Raw genomic sequence first — 17,761 nt, 5'->3', positions numbered from 1 at the left:
GGCAGAAAAACGTCCAAAAACGCCTAGGTGTGAACAGAGCCTCAGTGTTAAGTCCTATTTTCCTGTGAAAATAGGAGGAAAAGCATAATGGGTTACTCACAAGATAAGGGGCCGGAGGAGAACCTAGGGGGAACCTAGGGCCTGATCCACAAAAGGGATATGCCGGCGTATCTACTGATACGCCGTCGTATCCCTGTTTCTATCTATGGAACTGATCCACAGAATCAGTTTCACATAGATAGGCAGAAGATCCGACATGTGTAAGGGACTTACACTGTCGGATCTTAGGATGCAGTACCGCAGGCCCCGCTGGGGGCATTTCTCGTCGAAATGCCGCTTCGGGTATGAAAATTAGCACTTACGGAGATCCACTTACGCTTCGTTTTTTCTCCGTAAGTATTAGTTTGCCATCGCAAAATTAGGGCTGCTTTTACAAAGTGTAAAGTTAATACACCATGTAAAAGTAGACCCTTCTTTCCCGCGACGCTGTCAAATTTCTTTTTAATTTTTTTTTTCCCGCCGCATCTTTTTTTTTCCCGACGCAACTTTTTTTACCCGGCGCGATTCACAAAACTTGGCGTAACGTAAAACCGCGCAAAGCACGTCGGGAAAATCGCGCCAGGAGCATGCGCAGTACGTCCGGCGCGGGAGCGCGCCTAATTTAAATTGGACTCGCCCCATTAGATTAGGAACGCCTTGCGCCGGACTGATTTAAGTTACACCGCTCAAAATTTCTAGGTAAGTGCTTTGTGGATCAGGCACTTAGGTAGAGATTTTGCGGCGGTGTAACTTAAATGGGAAAAATTACGCTGCGCCGGGTTTTTGTGGATTAGGCCCCTAGATCCCAAGTGTATGGCTGGCCTTATTTGTAAATCATTTTGTATAGCACACAATGCCATTTCTGGATAGTGGTCAGTAAAAATCATTACAATGCAACAAACAATATTCTACATATTCCATATTATAACAATCCCACTTCCTGTGTGCTAGGTTTCCATCTTTGGTGTATGTTTATAAAGTGTGTATACTATTAATCATAGCAATCCGCTCTCCTTTTTTCCAAAACAGGTTTGGCAGAAAAGGGGATTATTTGATTGGTATTATGGATAATAAATTGACTTTTTTATACAAAAAAATTACTTTTCTCCATTTACGCAATCTAATAATGCATGTTTTTGTTTGGGTTTTTATGGGGTTTTTTGTTTTTTTTAAAGCAAGGATAAACTTAGAAAATGTAAAAAAAAATTCTGCAAAAAGAAAAAAAAAGAAGCAAAAACTAGAAAATTCAACTTGCAAATATGTGTTTTAAAACACAACTGCCTTTGCACTAAGTATTTAAATATATATCTTTATTTTCAGTGTGTGATTTAGTTACATGTCATTTTTACAAAATATAAGGCAAAGCGACTGGGTTCGGTTAGTGCTTCCATCCACCACAGCATATGCCCATCTTTCCTTCGCTTCCTAACCTATTTGTTTGGCACAGGAAACAAAGAAAATATTCAATACTTATTGGTATAGAGAGCCATGTGCTGGGGATTGATGATTGGTTGTGCACTGTACCTGGGGACAGGGAAAAGCTTCACTGTGTAAGCTCAGAGTGCAGAGGCTCAATGCTTACACATGACTGATGTTCATAGCTTTTGGTGGCTGAATAGAGCAGCAAGAGCTAGAATGTGCCAGTATGTGCCACTGAGAAGGGGGGAATTATTGCCCTGTAGGTTAGGGCGTAGGGTCACTTTAAATATTAAAAGTAGAATCAAACACAAAACTTTTTGGGGGAAATGTACTGTAATTTCTTGTCCCAAAATAGAAAATGAGGGAGTCCCTTGTTACCAGGTTCACCAGAACTGGTGTCCCGGAACAGGTGCATCCAAACTACTACCACCTGTGCAATGCCTGGTGAGCCTCAAGAACACAAGTCTCTGTAAACCTCCATGTAATCCATGTAAAAAAGGGAGAAAGGCTGGTGCCATGGAAGTCGGCTAAAACATAGCTAGCAAATACAAAACAGCTTAAATTGTGCAGACTAAATCAAATTGTCAACCCCAAGGGTCACATGACCCAAAAAAGGGGTGGCGGCAAAATATCAAATAAGAGCACTATAAGCATACAGTTGTAGATAAGTGTATATAAAAACATGTATCATAAAAATAAAAAAGGTACAGCATTAAATATAACAGTATAAACCTACAGATGTCTGTTACTATTTACATTTCTCTTTCTATTTATCTATTCAATATTGTTTTTATGCACTTGTTATGGGTTTTCTCAATATTTTTTATTATTTTTGTGTTGCAGACCCTCTGGTGGGCATATGTCTGTTTCACATTGATACTGCAGCGCAGCACTGATTCTATTTATTACTTTATTTCTTAAGCCGTGTACACACGAAAACAGACCGATGAACCGGTTTCATCGGACAAACCTATCGTGTGAAGGCTTTTTTTATATGTCAGCAGCCACATTGGCTTTTTACCTTATCCTTTTCACAAATGTAGTATAGAGAGAGCGGGGCTAAACAAATCTGAATATGGGTATACCAACCAAAATGCTTAAATATGAAGCAAAAACAGCCAACTAGTGTCCCCATTCGAAAATGCACTGTTTTGGGGACAACCCAAAATTTAGGATTTTCTTTCACTTTTGGTGACAAAGGTAAATACGACAAACAAAAATGGTGAATCTCCATAATAGGGGTGTAGACAGCATTAAAAACCTAACAGAGGGGGTCTAATCCCTCACCACTATATGCAAAACTAAAACAAAGTTTTTCCTTTAGTTTTATTATAATTTTGTCACTATATTTATTAACAAATAGTGTTTGACTGTTTTGATCAGTTAACATACTTCATGTAAATCTGATATCTTTTTAAAGCGGTAGTAAAGTGCTGGATGCCTTTTTTTTTTACCTGCAAGGTGAAGGCGTAATGTGCTAGTATGCATTGCATAGCAGCACATTATGTGAAACTTACCTGAAAACGAAGCCTTCCAGCGATGTGCTGTCATCGCTGAAGACCTCTTCTATCTTCACCCGTCTTTTTTCCAGGTTCACGGACTCCGGCTGTGTGAGTGTCCGGAGCAGCGATGATGTCACCCCCGCGCATGCGCAAAGGGAGCCGCCGTTTACGGCACAGGATTCTAAAGGAATGGCCCCAGTGACTGTTCTTTCAGAGCGCATGTGCCGATGACGTCATCGGCTGCATATATAGTAAATATCTCCTAAACCTGCAATGTTATTTACAGTATCTATAGGTAAGCCTTATTCTAGGCTTACCTATAGGTAAAAGTCAAAGATATATATATATAGCCACTCTATATTGTCAGAAAAATGCTGTTGCTTTAATTTATTTTAAATGCAAGACCTGGAAGCGCCTATATACCTGTTTTGGAGATATATATATACAAATAGTTGACTTGTTGAAAAATGAAAGATGTTATAATATTATCCGTATATTGTCTTATCATTACAGACAGCATCATCGGCAATTAAGGACACAATTCAGTTGGGAATACACTACACAGTCGGTAATCTTACATCCAAACCTGACAGAGATGTGCTTATGCAAGACTTTTATGTAGTGGAGAGCGTCTTTTTACCCAGGTACATTATTTCTGTAGAAATATATTTTTCGTAAATTTTTTTTACAAACCCTGCCGCAGCAAGCTGTGTTTCTATTGTCACCATAGCAAGCACATAACAATAATGTCACCATGAAAAATCATGCATACAGTGGGTATAGAAAAGAATCACCCCCATAAAAATAAAGGAATTGTGTTGCTTTGCAGCCTGAAATGAAAACAGACACAGTTTTTGTTTTATGCAGCTGTATTTACTCAGTGCAACTTATAACATCCAAGTGAAAGCTAAAACACCAACATGCCCAAAAAAATAAAACAAATTCAAAAACGGAATTTGAGTTGGAAAAAGGATCACCCCCGCCCTCCTAAAAATGACTTGTAACTCAATCAGGTCTCGCTAATCACCTTCTCAATGGCACACAAAGCCATTTTATTTTAAACTGTGATGAGGTGCGGTCATTTTGGTTAGCTCAGCATGAACATAGCTTTCCTGGAGCATCTCAGTCCCTGGTAGTGCAACTGAAGCAAGCAATCAACCATGGGTGGCAAGGCACTGTCAAACAATTACAGAGATACAGTTGTGAACAGGCACAAGTCAGGAGATGGATACAAAATGCCTAGAAGCACAGTAAAGTCTATTATTAAGAAGTGGAAGGTAGTTGGTACAATACAAACTCTCCTGGATCAGGACGTCACTCCAAACTAGATGAAGGAGCCAGAAGGAAACTGGTCAGAGAGGGTACTAAGAGGCCTACAGCAACTCTGAAGCAGTTGCAGGAATTTGACAAAGAGTGGTCATTGTGTGCATGTGACAACAATATCACAAATTTTCCACAAATGTAGCTTGTATGGGAGGGTGGCAAGAAAAAAGCCACTCCTCAAGAAAGGCCACATGCAGTCACGACTGAGCTTTGCCAAAATGCATCTTAAAGATTTTGAGGCCACATGAAAAAAGATGTAATGGTCAGATGAGACTAATAGGTAGATTCAGAAAGAGTTAGGCCGGCTTATCTACAGATAACCCGACCTAACTCTGAATCTGCACCGACGTATGTTTAAGTGTATTCTCTAACAGACATACACTTAAACATATCTAAGATACGACGACCGTCCTATCTTAGATTGCAATGTTTCTGATCGCCGCTAGATGGCGCTTCCATTGCAGCCGGCGTAGATTATGTAAATGAGGGGATACGCCGATTCACGAACGAAACGCCAGGCCGACGCAGTACTTTTACGCCGTTTACGTAAGAGATAGGCCGCGTAAAGTTAGTGCTAGGCTCTAGTGGAATAGTAATGTTAAGTATGGCCACCGTTCCAGCCGCGAAATTGGAAATTTTTTCGTCGTTTGCGTAAGTCGTCCACGAATCGGGATTTACGTTGTTTACGTCCACGTCTAAATCAATAGGCCCGTACGGCGTACTTAGCCGCAATGCGCACTGGGAAATGTAGTCGCCCGGCGCAGTGACAAAAAACGTAGAAAACGTGAGGTCAAGCCTCATTACCATGATACACGCCCCCCTCCAAGTCATTTGAATTAGGCGCCCTTACGCCCGCTCGTTTGAGGCTACGCCGCCGGATATTAGCAGGTAAGAAGATTGAGAATCATTACTAGCCTAGCTAATTTACGGCGGTGTAGCCTAAACAGGCTAGGCTACGCCGCCCTAAAGTTAATCCCTTGTACCTGAATCTACCTAAAAAATGGTATCATTTGGACTTAACACCAAACAACATTCCTACAGTAAAGCATGGAGGGGATTATATCCTGTTATAGGGGTATTTCTCTGCAGCAGGGTCTGTCAGGATAAATGGATGAGGCAGAATACCTTCAAAGTCTTGAGGAAAATTTTGCTGCCCTCTGCCAGAAAGTTGTCAATGGGAAGAAGGTTTACCTTCTAACATGACAATGACCCAAAGCACACAGCAAAAATGACCACACAGTGTTTGAAGGAGAAAAGGATGATTGTCCTTACATGGCCTAGTCAGAGCCCAGACTTAAACCCCATTGAATATCTGTGAAATGACTTGAAGACTACAGGCTACAAATGGTCACCATCAAATTTAGTTGAACTTGAGCAGTTCTGCAAAGAAGAGTAGGCAAATATTGTAAAGTCTAGATGTGCAAAGTTAACAGAGACATATCCCAACAGATTAAAGGTTGTAATCAAAGCAACACAATACTGACACAAGGGGGCGATCCTTTTTCCAACAAAGGTAAATCCAGTTTTTAATAAAGTTTAAACTACTTCCAATAGACAAGATGTAAAATTGCATATAACGCAGAAAAAACACAATTAGCACGATGGAGTACTTACTTCATTGCCCCATTGATGATGTTCTGTTGGACGAAACACATCTGGTGATGCTACAGCACTGACGTCATCACGCCCACATCCTGTCTATTGTAAGCAGTTTTAACTTTATTAAAGGCTGGATTTACAAACTACTACACTGTGAGATCATCCTTTTCTTTATTTTATACTAAGTTTGGTATGTGGATTGCCTTGGCCACCTGGATGTGTTTCACCTGAGTCCTGGATCACATCATCCATCCATCCCAGTGGGATATCTCCTAAAAGCACAGCCAGACCTCCACCCTACTGCTAAGCGGCCTGTCAGTGGGGGTGTGCACCCGGGGTGTAGAGTGTGGCTCACTTACACTGGTTCACTGGAATATGGCGACACATGAATTTGATTTTCACATGGACTTTTTTGCACTGAGCACTTTTTCTGCCTATGAGGTTTTTCCTTTGTACTTTTTTGCATTGTTTTTACATATTAATTATTGTTCCAACTGTTTCTAACACTAATTAGCTTGTTTTTTTAACGCTATACAGTATCTCACAAAAGGGAGTACACCCCTCACATTTTTATGAATATTTTATTATATCTTTTCATGTGAATTGTGTACAAATACAAGTGTGTCTTGCCTACAGTCAAGCAGGGTGGTGGGAGAGTCATGGTCTGGGGCTGCATGAGTGCTGCTGGCACTGGGGAGCTACAGTTCATTGAGGGAACCATGAAACATGTACTGTGACATACTGAAGCAGAGCATGATCCTCTCCCTTCGGAGTCTGGGCCGCAGGGCAGTATTCCTACATGATAACGACCCCAAATACAGAGCTTCCTAGAGGGGGTTAGCTCTTGCAGGGAGGAGCCGAGACAGCCGGGCTAATTTCTTCAGTGTTGTCACATGGAAAGATATAACAAAATATTTACAAAAATGTAAGGGGTTTTTATGCATTTGCATTTCATTTGGATAGCTCAACACCCGATTAGTGATATTGTTTAAATTTATATTTATGTGGATATTTAGTGAGTGCGGCTACCACTGAGAGAATATTTACACGGTTTTTGTTTTGACACTTATCACAACCTTTTTGTTGATATAGTGAGTCTAACGACCAGCTTTTGTCGAAGGGACACACTGTCTAATGGCAGCCATTAGACAGTCCTCCCATCAGAACTCAAAGGTGGAATAAGGTAGATTTCCGCGCTAACATCGCTTGTGTTATTTTACGGCGATCTGTCAGTTTTTTCATTCAGCCCGCTGGGTTGAACACAAACAAATGAAACTTTACATGTGTACCAGGCTTAAGTGTAATTCCCATCTTAGACAGTTGTCATTGGAGCAGGTGCCCCCAGTGGACTTGTTTTGGTAAATCTTGGCCCACTTTCCTTCACTTTCTGTCTTATGAAAACTCACTAAGACAAATAGAGAGGGTGAATCTCCTCAGTGGACAAAAATAAAAAACAGATGGAGGTGTTAACCTTTCATTCATTTCTCCAAAATGAAAGAAAAATAAAAAAACTGTTTCAGCAAGAGGTAGACGATAAAATGTACTGACACCACCCATGGAAACTTTCTCCTGCATTCTGTTATTTCAGAGTAATACACATACAGTAACTTTGTGTAAGACTGCTGTTTATGTATAAAGCAAAGGCGATAATGCTGTAAAAGGAAAAATGAAATACAAGTAGGTTTTGCAGCCACAGAACACATCTATATTTAAACACACTTTCTCACTGTATGCATAATTGTGTAACGTCATCCAGTGGAAGACTAAATACTTATCGCTATAGACTAAATATTGATGAAAATGGTTATTGCGCTGTACAAAACATATTATGTTTTGCATATGTCACCAGTGCCTAAGCTGTACAATGACGCTAAGGAAGGTAAACTGCATAATAAAAGAAAACAGCCTTGAAATGGCATAATGTGCAGCCCTTAGCTTGCCTATTCAGTCATTTTTGCATCACTGTATTTTAGAGCCAACAGCTAACTCAAAAATTGCCATTACCCCAAAGATTCTAGTGTCCGACTACGATTAAAGCGGAGTTCCACTCGTTTTTTCGTTTATTAAAAGTCAGCAGCTACAAAAAGTATAGCTGCTGACTTTTAATAAACCAACACTTACCTGCCCCACGGTCCAGCGATGCGTCAGCCCGGAGGCTCGCTCCTCTCCCCCTCCTCTCCTCAGCACCATTGTGGTAACTGTGGGCACCCAGCCATGACAACTTATGGCTTCACGGCCGGGCACGAGTTGCGCTGCACTCTACTATTGGCCAGCCGATCTTCTGGGTCCTGAATTGTGTCCCAGAAGATTGCTGGTGCGGAGGGGCTGCCTAGGGCGAGAGGAGGAGCTGCCTAGGCGGCCAAAGATAGGAAGCAGGAAGTGGGACAGGAAGTCCCACAAAAAAAGGGTACACCCCCCCCCCCAAAAAAAATGGCATGCCAAATGTGGCATGTCAGGGGGCGAGGAGTGCTTAAAGCGTAAGTTTCACTTTTGGGTGGAACTCTGCTTTAAGCAAAAGCTGTGTGATGATTTAAGCACCCATTGTCAAGCACTCACTTCAATATCCTGTGGTTATGCAACATTTATTTAGCTTTTTTAAAGCCCTTCAACGCCTGTCATGAATATTACAATAACACGTCACAGTGCTATTCACACAGGAGCAGTAGCATAGCGTTGTGTTGTATTGTGTTAAAAAATCAGCATGTCACCTTCATGAGGCATTAATGCTAGTCAGCCGACTTTAATTGATTTCAGTGGTGATGCTCAATAACCGCACATTAACAGCACCAGGTGTCAAACTGATGGCAATCCAGCTGTTGCAGAACTACAATTCCCATGAGGCACTGCAAGGCTGACAGTTACAAGCATGACTCCCACAGGCAGAGGCATGGTGGGACTTGGAGTTCCGCAACAGCTGGAGAGCCACCAGTTTGACACCCCTGACCTAGAGCATTTATGGCATGTTAGTGGAGCATTTACAAAGTGTTAGCTGGACATTATTTATATATCCCAGATTGCACTGGGAAATAATAAAAAACTAGGGCAGAGCAGCTCCAGCCATTTCCTTGTTGTACAGAACGGCTGTGTGGTAATACTATTTACTTCTGTGGGCAGGCAAAAGCATCAACCAGCCAGCAATACAGGCAGGAGCAGAGGCATTTGCCAGTGGCAAAGCTTTTTTTTTTCTAACAAGTTGAGCTGGACCAAGCCAAGTGTCAGAGAGATCAAAATATATGAATCCATCTAACAGATAATTCACAAAAATGTCTATCACACCACAACCTCACCACTGCCCAAAGTAGATCACTTCTTCTATATATATCTTCTATAATACTTTCTTGGGCATTTATCAAGCATTAATGAAGCTTTTTCAACGCTTCATAAACACAATGAAAACATTGTTTTTATCGGACAAACCGGTCGTGTGTGGGCCCCATCGGTTTGTTTTCCATCGGTAAAAAAAATAGAACATGTTTTAAAATTTCTCTATGGATAAAAAACTGATAGAAAAAACGATCGTCTGTGTGGAAGTCCATCGGTCAAAAATCCACGCATGCTCAGAATCAAGTCGACGCATGCTCGGAAGCATTGAACTTCATTTTTTCAGCACGTCGTAGTGTTTTACGTCACCGCGTTTTGGCACGGTAGGATTTTTGACTGATGATGTGTAGGCAATAGGGGTGCAACGGATCGTCACCGATCCGTGATCCGAACGGGTCACCCCGTTCGGATCGGCACACCCCGCGATCCGCGGAGCGCTCCGGAGCCTAGGCCTAGGAAAGTCCCCGGCTTCGGCCTAGCTCCGGAGCGGCGGCCATCTTGCTCCACCCAGTCTGCTTGCCAGAGCCCAGCGTGACACGCCTCCCCGGGGAGGCGTGTCACGCTGTGCAATGGGCTCTGGCAAGCAGACTTGGAGAGGGGAAAGAAAAAAAAAAGAGCACTCAGCACAGTAGCAATTCACAAGGGTGGATTAAAGAGGCTTGTTAAAGAGACTTGTTAAAAGTACAATCTTGCTGTTTTTACAGCAAGATTATTTAATTATTTACTACTACTGCATGTTATTTTCCCCCAGTTCTGACAATGACTATAAAGTGTGTGTGTTATTATATATATATATATAATTTTAATTTTAATTTTTTTGGACCGATGAAAAGGGACTTTTTTTTTTGCTTATCCGAAAATGATCCGATCCGTGACTCCTGATCCGAGGATCGTTCCGATCCGTGAGTTTTTTGATCCGTTGCACCCCTAGTAGGCAAGACTGATGAAAGTCAGCTTCATCGGATATCCGACAAAAAAATCTATCGGATTAGATTCCATCAGATATCCGATCGTGTGTACGAGGCTATAGAGTACCCGGAAGGAGAAGCCTCCATCAGTCAAGATGTAATAGCCCATCTCCATTGTGTTTAGCTGGTTAGAGGGCATGGAGGAGGAGAGAGATAGTGAGCTATCACTGTATATACACCCACATGTGTGACACTATAGTCACATGGGCTGCTCAGATGTGATAGGGAGATAATGGTCAGAATAGAAACTCAATGAAAACTGAGCATGTGCAGAGCTGCCAACAACACTGCAAAATCCCCCAACTGCATTGGAACATAATCAAAATGTAGAGATAGAGAACAGCAGGATCAACCAGGCTTTTTGCAGAATACAAAAATTGAATCCCATAATGACTGAGTATGAAAAGCATGTAATACACCATTTATTGATAGGTTATTATGATGTGGGTTTAATGACATTTTAAGTGTTCCCCTGATCAAGTTTCCACTGTGCTGATGTACCATTCAAGACCCATACATCAGCCACAATACAGGGCAGAGAGTGGCAGAGCTCCAAACTGTACATCAGCACAGCAGGAGCTTAATCTACAGCCTTTCTCAACCTGAATGCCACAGCACTCCTGAGGCCCCGTACACACGTCCGAGGAACTCGACGGGCAAAACACATCGTTTTGCTCGTCAAGTTCCTTGTGAAGCCGCTGAGGATCTCGGCGAGCTAAGTTTCCTCATTGACTAACGAGGAAATAGAGAACATGTTTTCTATTTGGCCCGACGAGATCCTCGTCGGCTTCCTTGGCCAAAAGTGTACACACCACCGGGTTTCTCGGCAGAATACGGCTCCGATCGAGTTTCTGGCTGAATTCTGCCGAGAAACTCGGTCGTGTGTACGGGGCCTCACAACCTCAGATGGAACCTCAGAGTGCCGTGGCAACTCGATTGAGAAAGGTTGATATAGGGATGCAAAAGAGTTGAAAGAAAAGGAACAAGATCTTCTATACACAAGTATTGTTGGATGTGATCGCAAGAGAAGTGACATGATTCACTTTGAAAGCCTGTTATGTAAAAATGGTTATATATAATTAGTATACATCTCCCAAAAAACTATGCTTGAACTCTCTTTTTGACTTCTTCCAGAAAACGAAGACAAAATAAACGAAACAACTTAACTATTGCTTCTTGCTGACCATGAGTCCTTTGAGTTACACTGACAAACTGTGCCATTTAGCACCAGGTATTTCCAAATGGAAAATTGTGCTATGTCTTGCCAGGAGCAAGGTGACTCACATAAAAAACAAATACCAGTACTACGTAATTGTCATGTAGACTCCCTATGTTTATTTTCACTGGGGCGCGTGACTAACAACAACAATCGGTCTAGTTTGAAGACTTTCATGTTATGTAATTCTTAATTCTCAACATTCGTGAACAGCGTACTCCCCTCCTGCATATTAATCACAGTAGGAGTTAGGCTAAGAAGAAAATGCAAAGTGCCCAGATAGCATCTGAATCTGAATTCATCTTTTAGTCATCCAACTTCACGAATCTGAAATCTGATTGGTTGCTATGGTTCAATGTACTTTGCACTCTGCAGAGCCTTATCGAATAAACACATAATAGATAAATAGGCTCATTGACAAATGCATACACTGTGGTTCCTGCGGTGCAAATTACATCTGTGTTTGTTTTTCTGTAATGTTCATGCATGCTCCAAATAGGGTGGTTGCGGCACATTTTTGTATCCAACTCTCTGAAATATTTTGAACATTAAAAAGCTGTAAATCCTCCAACATGTCAAAGATTAGAAAACGTATTGACGAATTAGGTTTTAGAAATAATGTTGGAAATCTTAGTATAGCACAGTATGAAGCACGTTGTGCTATGTTACCATTTTTGGAATTACTCTGGTGCTGGTACCGAAACATGCTTGTCAGATTTATATTGTAACAGAACTATAAAACGTATTCACGTAAGTCTGTTGGAAGGAAACACAATATAGGCCAGCATGGCTATAAAATAGCAGGTAACCTACGTTTATTAGAGTTATCAGTTAGATAGTGTGCAGATGCACCTGCTGCTAGGGAGATAATAGTAAAATTGGAAACTCAGACAGGCCATAGATTATGCAATTTTCTTCCCTTCCAACACAGATGGAAGGAAAGAAAATTGCTTGATTCCCCCTTCAGCACAGTCAGTGTTAATGGCGGAATCCCCCCCCCCCCCCCCTGCAGCACTATTGTGTTCTGCTTGCTCTCTGATGGGTTTGTTTTGTTTTTTTTCAGCCTAATGATGGCTTGCTTCATTGATAGTGACAGCTCTTTGGATCTCATATTGAGAGTTGACAGCAACAGATTCCAAATGAAAATAGCACACTTGAAATGAATTCTGGACCTTTTATCTGCTCCTTGTAAATGGGATAATGGGGGAATAACACACCTGGCTATGGAACAGCTGAGCAGCCAATTGTCCCATTACTTTTGGTCCCTTAAAAAGTGGGAGGCACATATACAAACTGTTGTAATTCCTACACCGTTCACCTAATTTGGATATAAATACCCTCAAATTAAAGCTGAAAGTCTGCAGTTAAAGCACATCTTGTTCGTTTCATTTCAAATCCATTGTGATGGTGTATAGAGCCAAAAAGATTAGAATTGTGTTGATGTCCCAATATTTATGGACCTGACTGTATATAGGTGTCTTCTAGAATCCATAAGAATGGCAATTGTGCCTAGTCTGGCAGAGTGCATGCAGATCATGTGATGGTCATTTTAATCGGTTCCTAGTGACTTTCTGTTGTAACATCATGCCAAGGAATTGATGTTAAACCCAGCTTATCAGCTATTCCAAAAGAACCAGCAGCTGTAGGAGTCTTCTAGTATTAGTTTTGAGAAATAAGCTAGATCTGGAGACCATCATCTTACCTTTATGGGATCTGTCTGGTGCTAGAATTTAATGCCAAAAGCATGGTTAGAAATTGACTGAAAACGCTGTTTCTTTAAATGTCTTAACATGGAATTAGGCAGCACAATGGCTAAGTGGTGGTCAATTTGAATCCCAACCACAATACTACCTGCCTGGAGTTTGCATTTTCTCCCTGTGCCTTTGTGGGTTTTCTCTGGGTATCCCAGTTTCCTCCCACACTCCAAAGACATTCTGGTAGGTAGATTGGCCCTAGTATGTGTATGTATAATCATGAGTTAGTGACCTTAATATGTAAGCTCCATGAGGGCAGGGAATGATGTGAATGTACAATATATTTGTAAATCACTGTGTAAATTGATTAAACTATATAAGTACATGTAATAAAATAAATAAATCTTTTAAAGTTTTAATAGTTCTGGTGGTGAATGAATATATGTAATTATTCAGTTAATATTGGCTTACTTCTATTTAACAACTTATATTTTCTCTCCCTTCTTCCCCATGGCACAGAGAAGGAAGCAACTTAACCCCAGCTCATCATTATCCTGACTTCAGATTTAAGACATATGCACCATTAGCATTCCGGTACTTCAGAGAGCTTTTTGGTATAAAACCTGATGATTACTTGGTAAGGATCGTACCTGATTTTATATCTTTTTGGAAAAGGTCACTTTTCATAGACAAATCGCTATAATAATTCTGTACTATAAGAATCAAACTCATCTAACTATTTTTTAGTTACATCATTAGATAGATATATTACAAGCCTTTGAAGGGAAATGTAATCAGATTTGGTCAGTGTTATTTTGTTTTCTTTTTTATAAGTTTATAAACTGACGCTACAAAGTAGAAATAAACCCTCAGCATTTTAAAGCTTAACAAATTGTGCTCGATAAAATAAATTATCCCAGTAAACTATTTGTTTAGGGTTTATTATTACTTTAAAACCAAACTCTGGGCTACTAAAACTATCCCTTGTAGTGGGACTGTGCCTACATTGCAAGGGTTAATTGTTGGTTTTGGTCTAGGGGAAAAAAATTATTTACGTACCCAATCCTCTGTCCCACCCAGCAGCTAGACTGGTCTCCACGGCTTCATCTCCCCCACGCTCCAGCGTTCTAGGGTCCTGATGTTATCAAGTCCAGGGCAGGACCCTGCACTGAATGTAATGGTGCTGAGGCACAGTTTATTGTTTAGCATAAAAACTGTAGAAAAATTCTAAAGCCTTGTACACACGACCGAGGAACTCGACGGGCGAAACACATCGTTTTCCTTGTCGAGTTCCTTGTTAGGCTGTCGAGGAACTCGACAAGGCAAGTTTCTCCATTCCCGTCGAGTAAATAGAGAACTTGCTCTCTATTTGGCTCGTCGAGTTTCTCGACAGTTTCCTCGACGAAAATGTACACACGACCGGTTTCCTCGGCAAAAAAATATCTCCCAGCAAGTTTCTTGCTGGTTTTTGCCGAGAAACTCGGTCGTGTGTACGAGGCCTGACTTGCATACAGCTGGTAGTGACTGCCGTATTGGATATAAAATATCCATACTCACTATTTACTACTCTGGAGAAGGAATCTTAGGCCTCATTTACACAGCAAAAATGTTTCAGCTGCTTCAAGAGTTCATTGGATACTTGCTACTGGATGTACAGGTGGAAGCAGACAGTTGCGGCTGCTGAGCCTGTACAGAACAATGACAGGCTGACAGCAGCCGGCACTGTAAGATAGTCCTCTGATATCACATTACCTCCAGTTAGGGACAGATGATCACCCCAGAATGCAAGCTGTGTGCCCGCTATTGCAATTGGTTGCGGGGTTCTTGCAGCATGTTCTTATATGATTAAATGTGCAGCATTAGGCAGTGGTATGCGAGAGCAGGGATAAATCTTTCAGCGGTTGTGAAACATTGCAGCCATGGCATGTAAACTCCCTTGTGTGTACCTTTGCAGCTTAAGGAGGAGTGGTTGGGGGGCACTAAAAACATTGCTCAACCAGCTAAAATTAGTTATAGAATTATACTTAAATCAACTGACGCATATAGAGGCTGGTAAGTCTGCCTTGACACCTAGACATCCATTACCACTGGTCAAAAAAGGATTAAGTAAGATACAGAGTCCTGTGTAATGTTTTGTGAACTCTGCTGGGAGAAAATCAGCTTTATGATTTCCACTGAAGGTACTTAAAGTGATTCTAATGGTTGTAATGTTTCAATAAAAATAAGAAGCACGTTATACTTACCTGCTCTGCGTAATGTTTTTTTTTCTTCTTTTTCGGTCCCCTGACAGCGGTCCTGGCTCCTCCCCCTTGTCCAGTGCCCCCAGTAGCAAGCCTCTTGCTATGGAGGCAATGGAGTAGGCTCGCTCCCGAGCCACGCTCCTTTGAGTGGACATTGTCCTTTCACCCACAGAGCGTGGCTCCACTCTATCCTCATTGGCTCACTGGCTGTGATTGAAAGTAGTGGGAGCCAATGACGCCCGCTGCTTTGTAAGCCAATGAGGAGATAGAAACCCAGCAGAGCCGCTGCTCTTATGCACGTTGCTGGATCGAGATGGAGCTCAGGTAAGTATTGGCTGCACCCAGAAGTTTTTTTTACCTTCAAGCATAAAATGCATAGAGGTAAAAAAAAAAAAACTTCTGCCTTTAGAACCACTTTAAATATATATGTAGATATAAATAGTAAACTGCTATGTACAATTTTGCACTTCACCAGATCAAGAGTTTACCTTTGTTCCTTCAATGTCTTGTTCTTTGTACTCTGAAAGGTTTAGCAGGATTCAAGCTGCACTTCTGTTATATCCAAATGGGTTAAAAGCTGTCGAAACATATTACAATCTTTGGTCTTAATATAATTGATATTTTTGTAACCATTGATTGTAGTAATTATTTCATGGAAACATATAATTAGACCTTAATACCCCTAAGTATTTTTTCTCATTAAATTCTAATTGAGAGCACTTGTGAGTTAATTGACAAGTTTATGCATTTCATTTCCAGAAATTTTGTGTGTGCACCTTTTAACCTTGACCTGAAAACTGTTCACATAGAGTCAAGGCAATTCACATTTTGTGATTCTCAAGCACAGAAAACAGTGTGGTTTGTCTGAGTAAAAGAAATCAGACAACGCAAAACCAATCCTAACCTTTGCAGCTGAATACTGGAGGTCAATATAAAAAAAAGTCCTTAGATAAAACGCATATAAATGCAGTGTAGCTCTGAAAATAGAATCACATGGACAGTCCAAGAGTATGGAGTGCTGAGGCCTAAAAATGTTGACAATAGAGGACAACAGAGAGAGGGAGAAGACTCCTTAGGCAGTGAACAGAGTGCTTGGAACAATCACTGTGCATCCATATCAGTGTCTCCTCCACCAGACATACAGGCCGCTCACCTTAAAGAATGGACCTCTGAGCAAACAGAAGGTCAATCAAGCAATCCCTTAACCAGGGTAATTGTAAAGTTGAGAGGGATATCTTCATGTGTGGTCCTTAACTCAGTCTCCTCAGTCAATTAATGGCCTCCAAACTCACTCATAGGCATACATTGGTTCATGTGAAGATGCAAAAAAAATACATAGTGCTCTCCATATACATAAAACACTAATTTAATAAAAAAAGGTGAAATTACTCACAAAGACGGCACTGTATCCCAGTGCTCGGATTCAGGTCATGTAATAAACACATCTAAAAACCAGGTAGGTGGCTGTCCTGACATCACATAGCCCCCCGCACGTGTATCGTCCGTGGGTAAGGACTTCCTTAACTTACTAAGGGAAGTCCTTACCCACGGATGATACACGTGCGGGGGGCTATGTGATGTCAGGACAGCCACCTACCTGGTTTTTATATGTGTTTATTACATGACCTGAATCCGAGCACTGGGATAGAGGGCCGTCTTTGTGAGTAATTTCAATTTTTTTATTAAATTCTTGTTTTATGTATATGGAGAGCACTATGCATTTTTTTTGCATCTTCACATGAACCAATGTATGCCTATGAGTGAGTTTGGAGGCCATTAATTGACTGAGGAGACTGAGTGAAGGACCACACATGAAGATATCCCTCTCAACTTTACAATTACCCTGGTTAAGGGATTGCTTGATTGACCTTCTGTTTGCTCAGAGGTCCATTCGTTAAAAGAATTGTAAAGGAAAACATTTATGTCTGCAAGGTATACAGACAGAATAGTGTAATGATTCTGTTAAAAAACTAGTAAATACCTATTAAATTCCTTCATCTATATCACCTCCGGCGTTCCAGTTTCTGTACTCATTTACTTCCTGGTTTGCGGCGCTCGTTCATGTAAGAAGTACATTTCCCAGTATGCATTGCGGCACGCCCAGTAATTCACACCTCCTTGAAGTCTCTAACGCGTAGAGAGCGTCCTGCCGCACAGATGTAGTTCCCAGAAGGGGGCGAGCACGTCAAGGAGGGGGCGAGCACGTCACTGACCACCGCAGTAAAGCCTCCCTTCACGGTGGTGAGTAACAATCAGACAAGCAGGAAGTGAACAGAACAGAGAAGAAATAGAGCAACTTCTGAGCAAAAACGAACAATGAGGAAGTGAAAAGAGGAATGTCTGCAGTTAAAGGATGCTTATTATGAAAAAAAAAAAAATCCTTTACAACCCCTTTAAGGTAAGCGGCCTGTATCTCTGGTGGAGGAGACACTGATATGGA

General features: G+C 41.3%; 1 protein-coding gene across 3 annotated transcripts in view; it reads left to right on the top strand.

The window, feature by feature from the left end:
- PIP5K1B (phosphatidylinositol-4-phosphate 5-kinase type 1 beta) overlaps positions 1–17,761 on the top strand; it is a 223,954-nt gene that overhangs the window by 130,220 nt on the left and 75,973 nt on the right. For all 3 annotated transcript variants that reach the window (XM_040356933.1, XM_040356941.1, XM_040356928.1), the window contains exons 4-5: positions 3,474–3,604; positions 13,601–13,718. In XM_040356933.1, the coding sequence (XP_040212867.1) occupies positions 3,474–3,604; positions 13,601–13,718 (249 nt within the window). The remainder of the gene's footprint in view (positions 1–3,473; positions 3,605–13,600; positions 13,719–17,761) is intronic.

This window comes from Rana temporaria, chromosome 1 (genome assembly GCF_905171775.1).
Source record: "Rana temporaria chromosome 1, aRanTem1.1, whole genome shotgun sequence".
Taxonomy (NCBI): Eukaryota; Metazoa; Chordata; class Amphibia; order Anura; family Ranidae; genus Rana; species Rana temporaria.
This window is presented reverse-complemented; position numbering and strand designations above follow the sequence as displayed.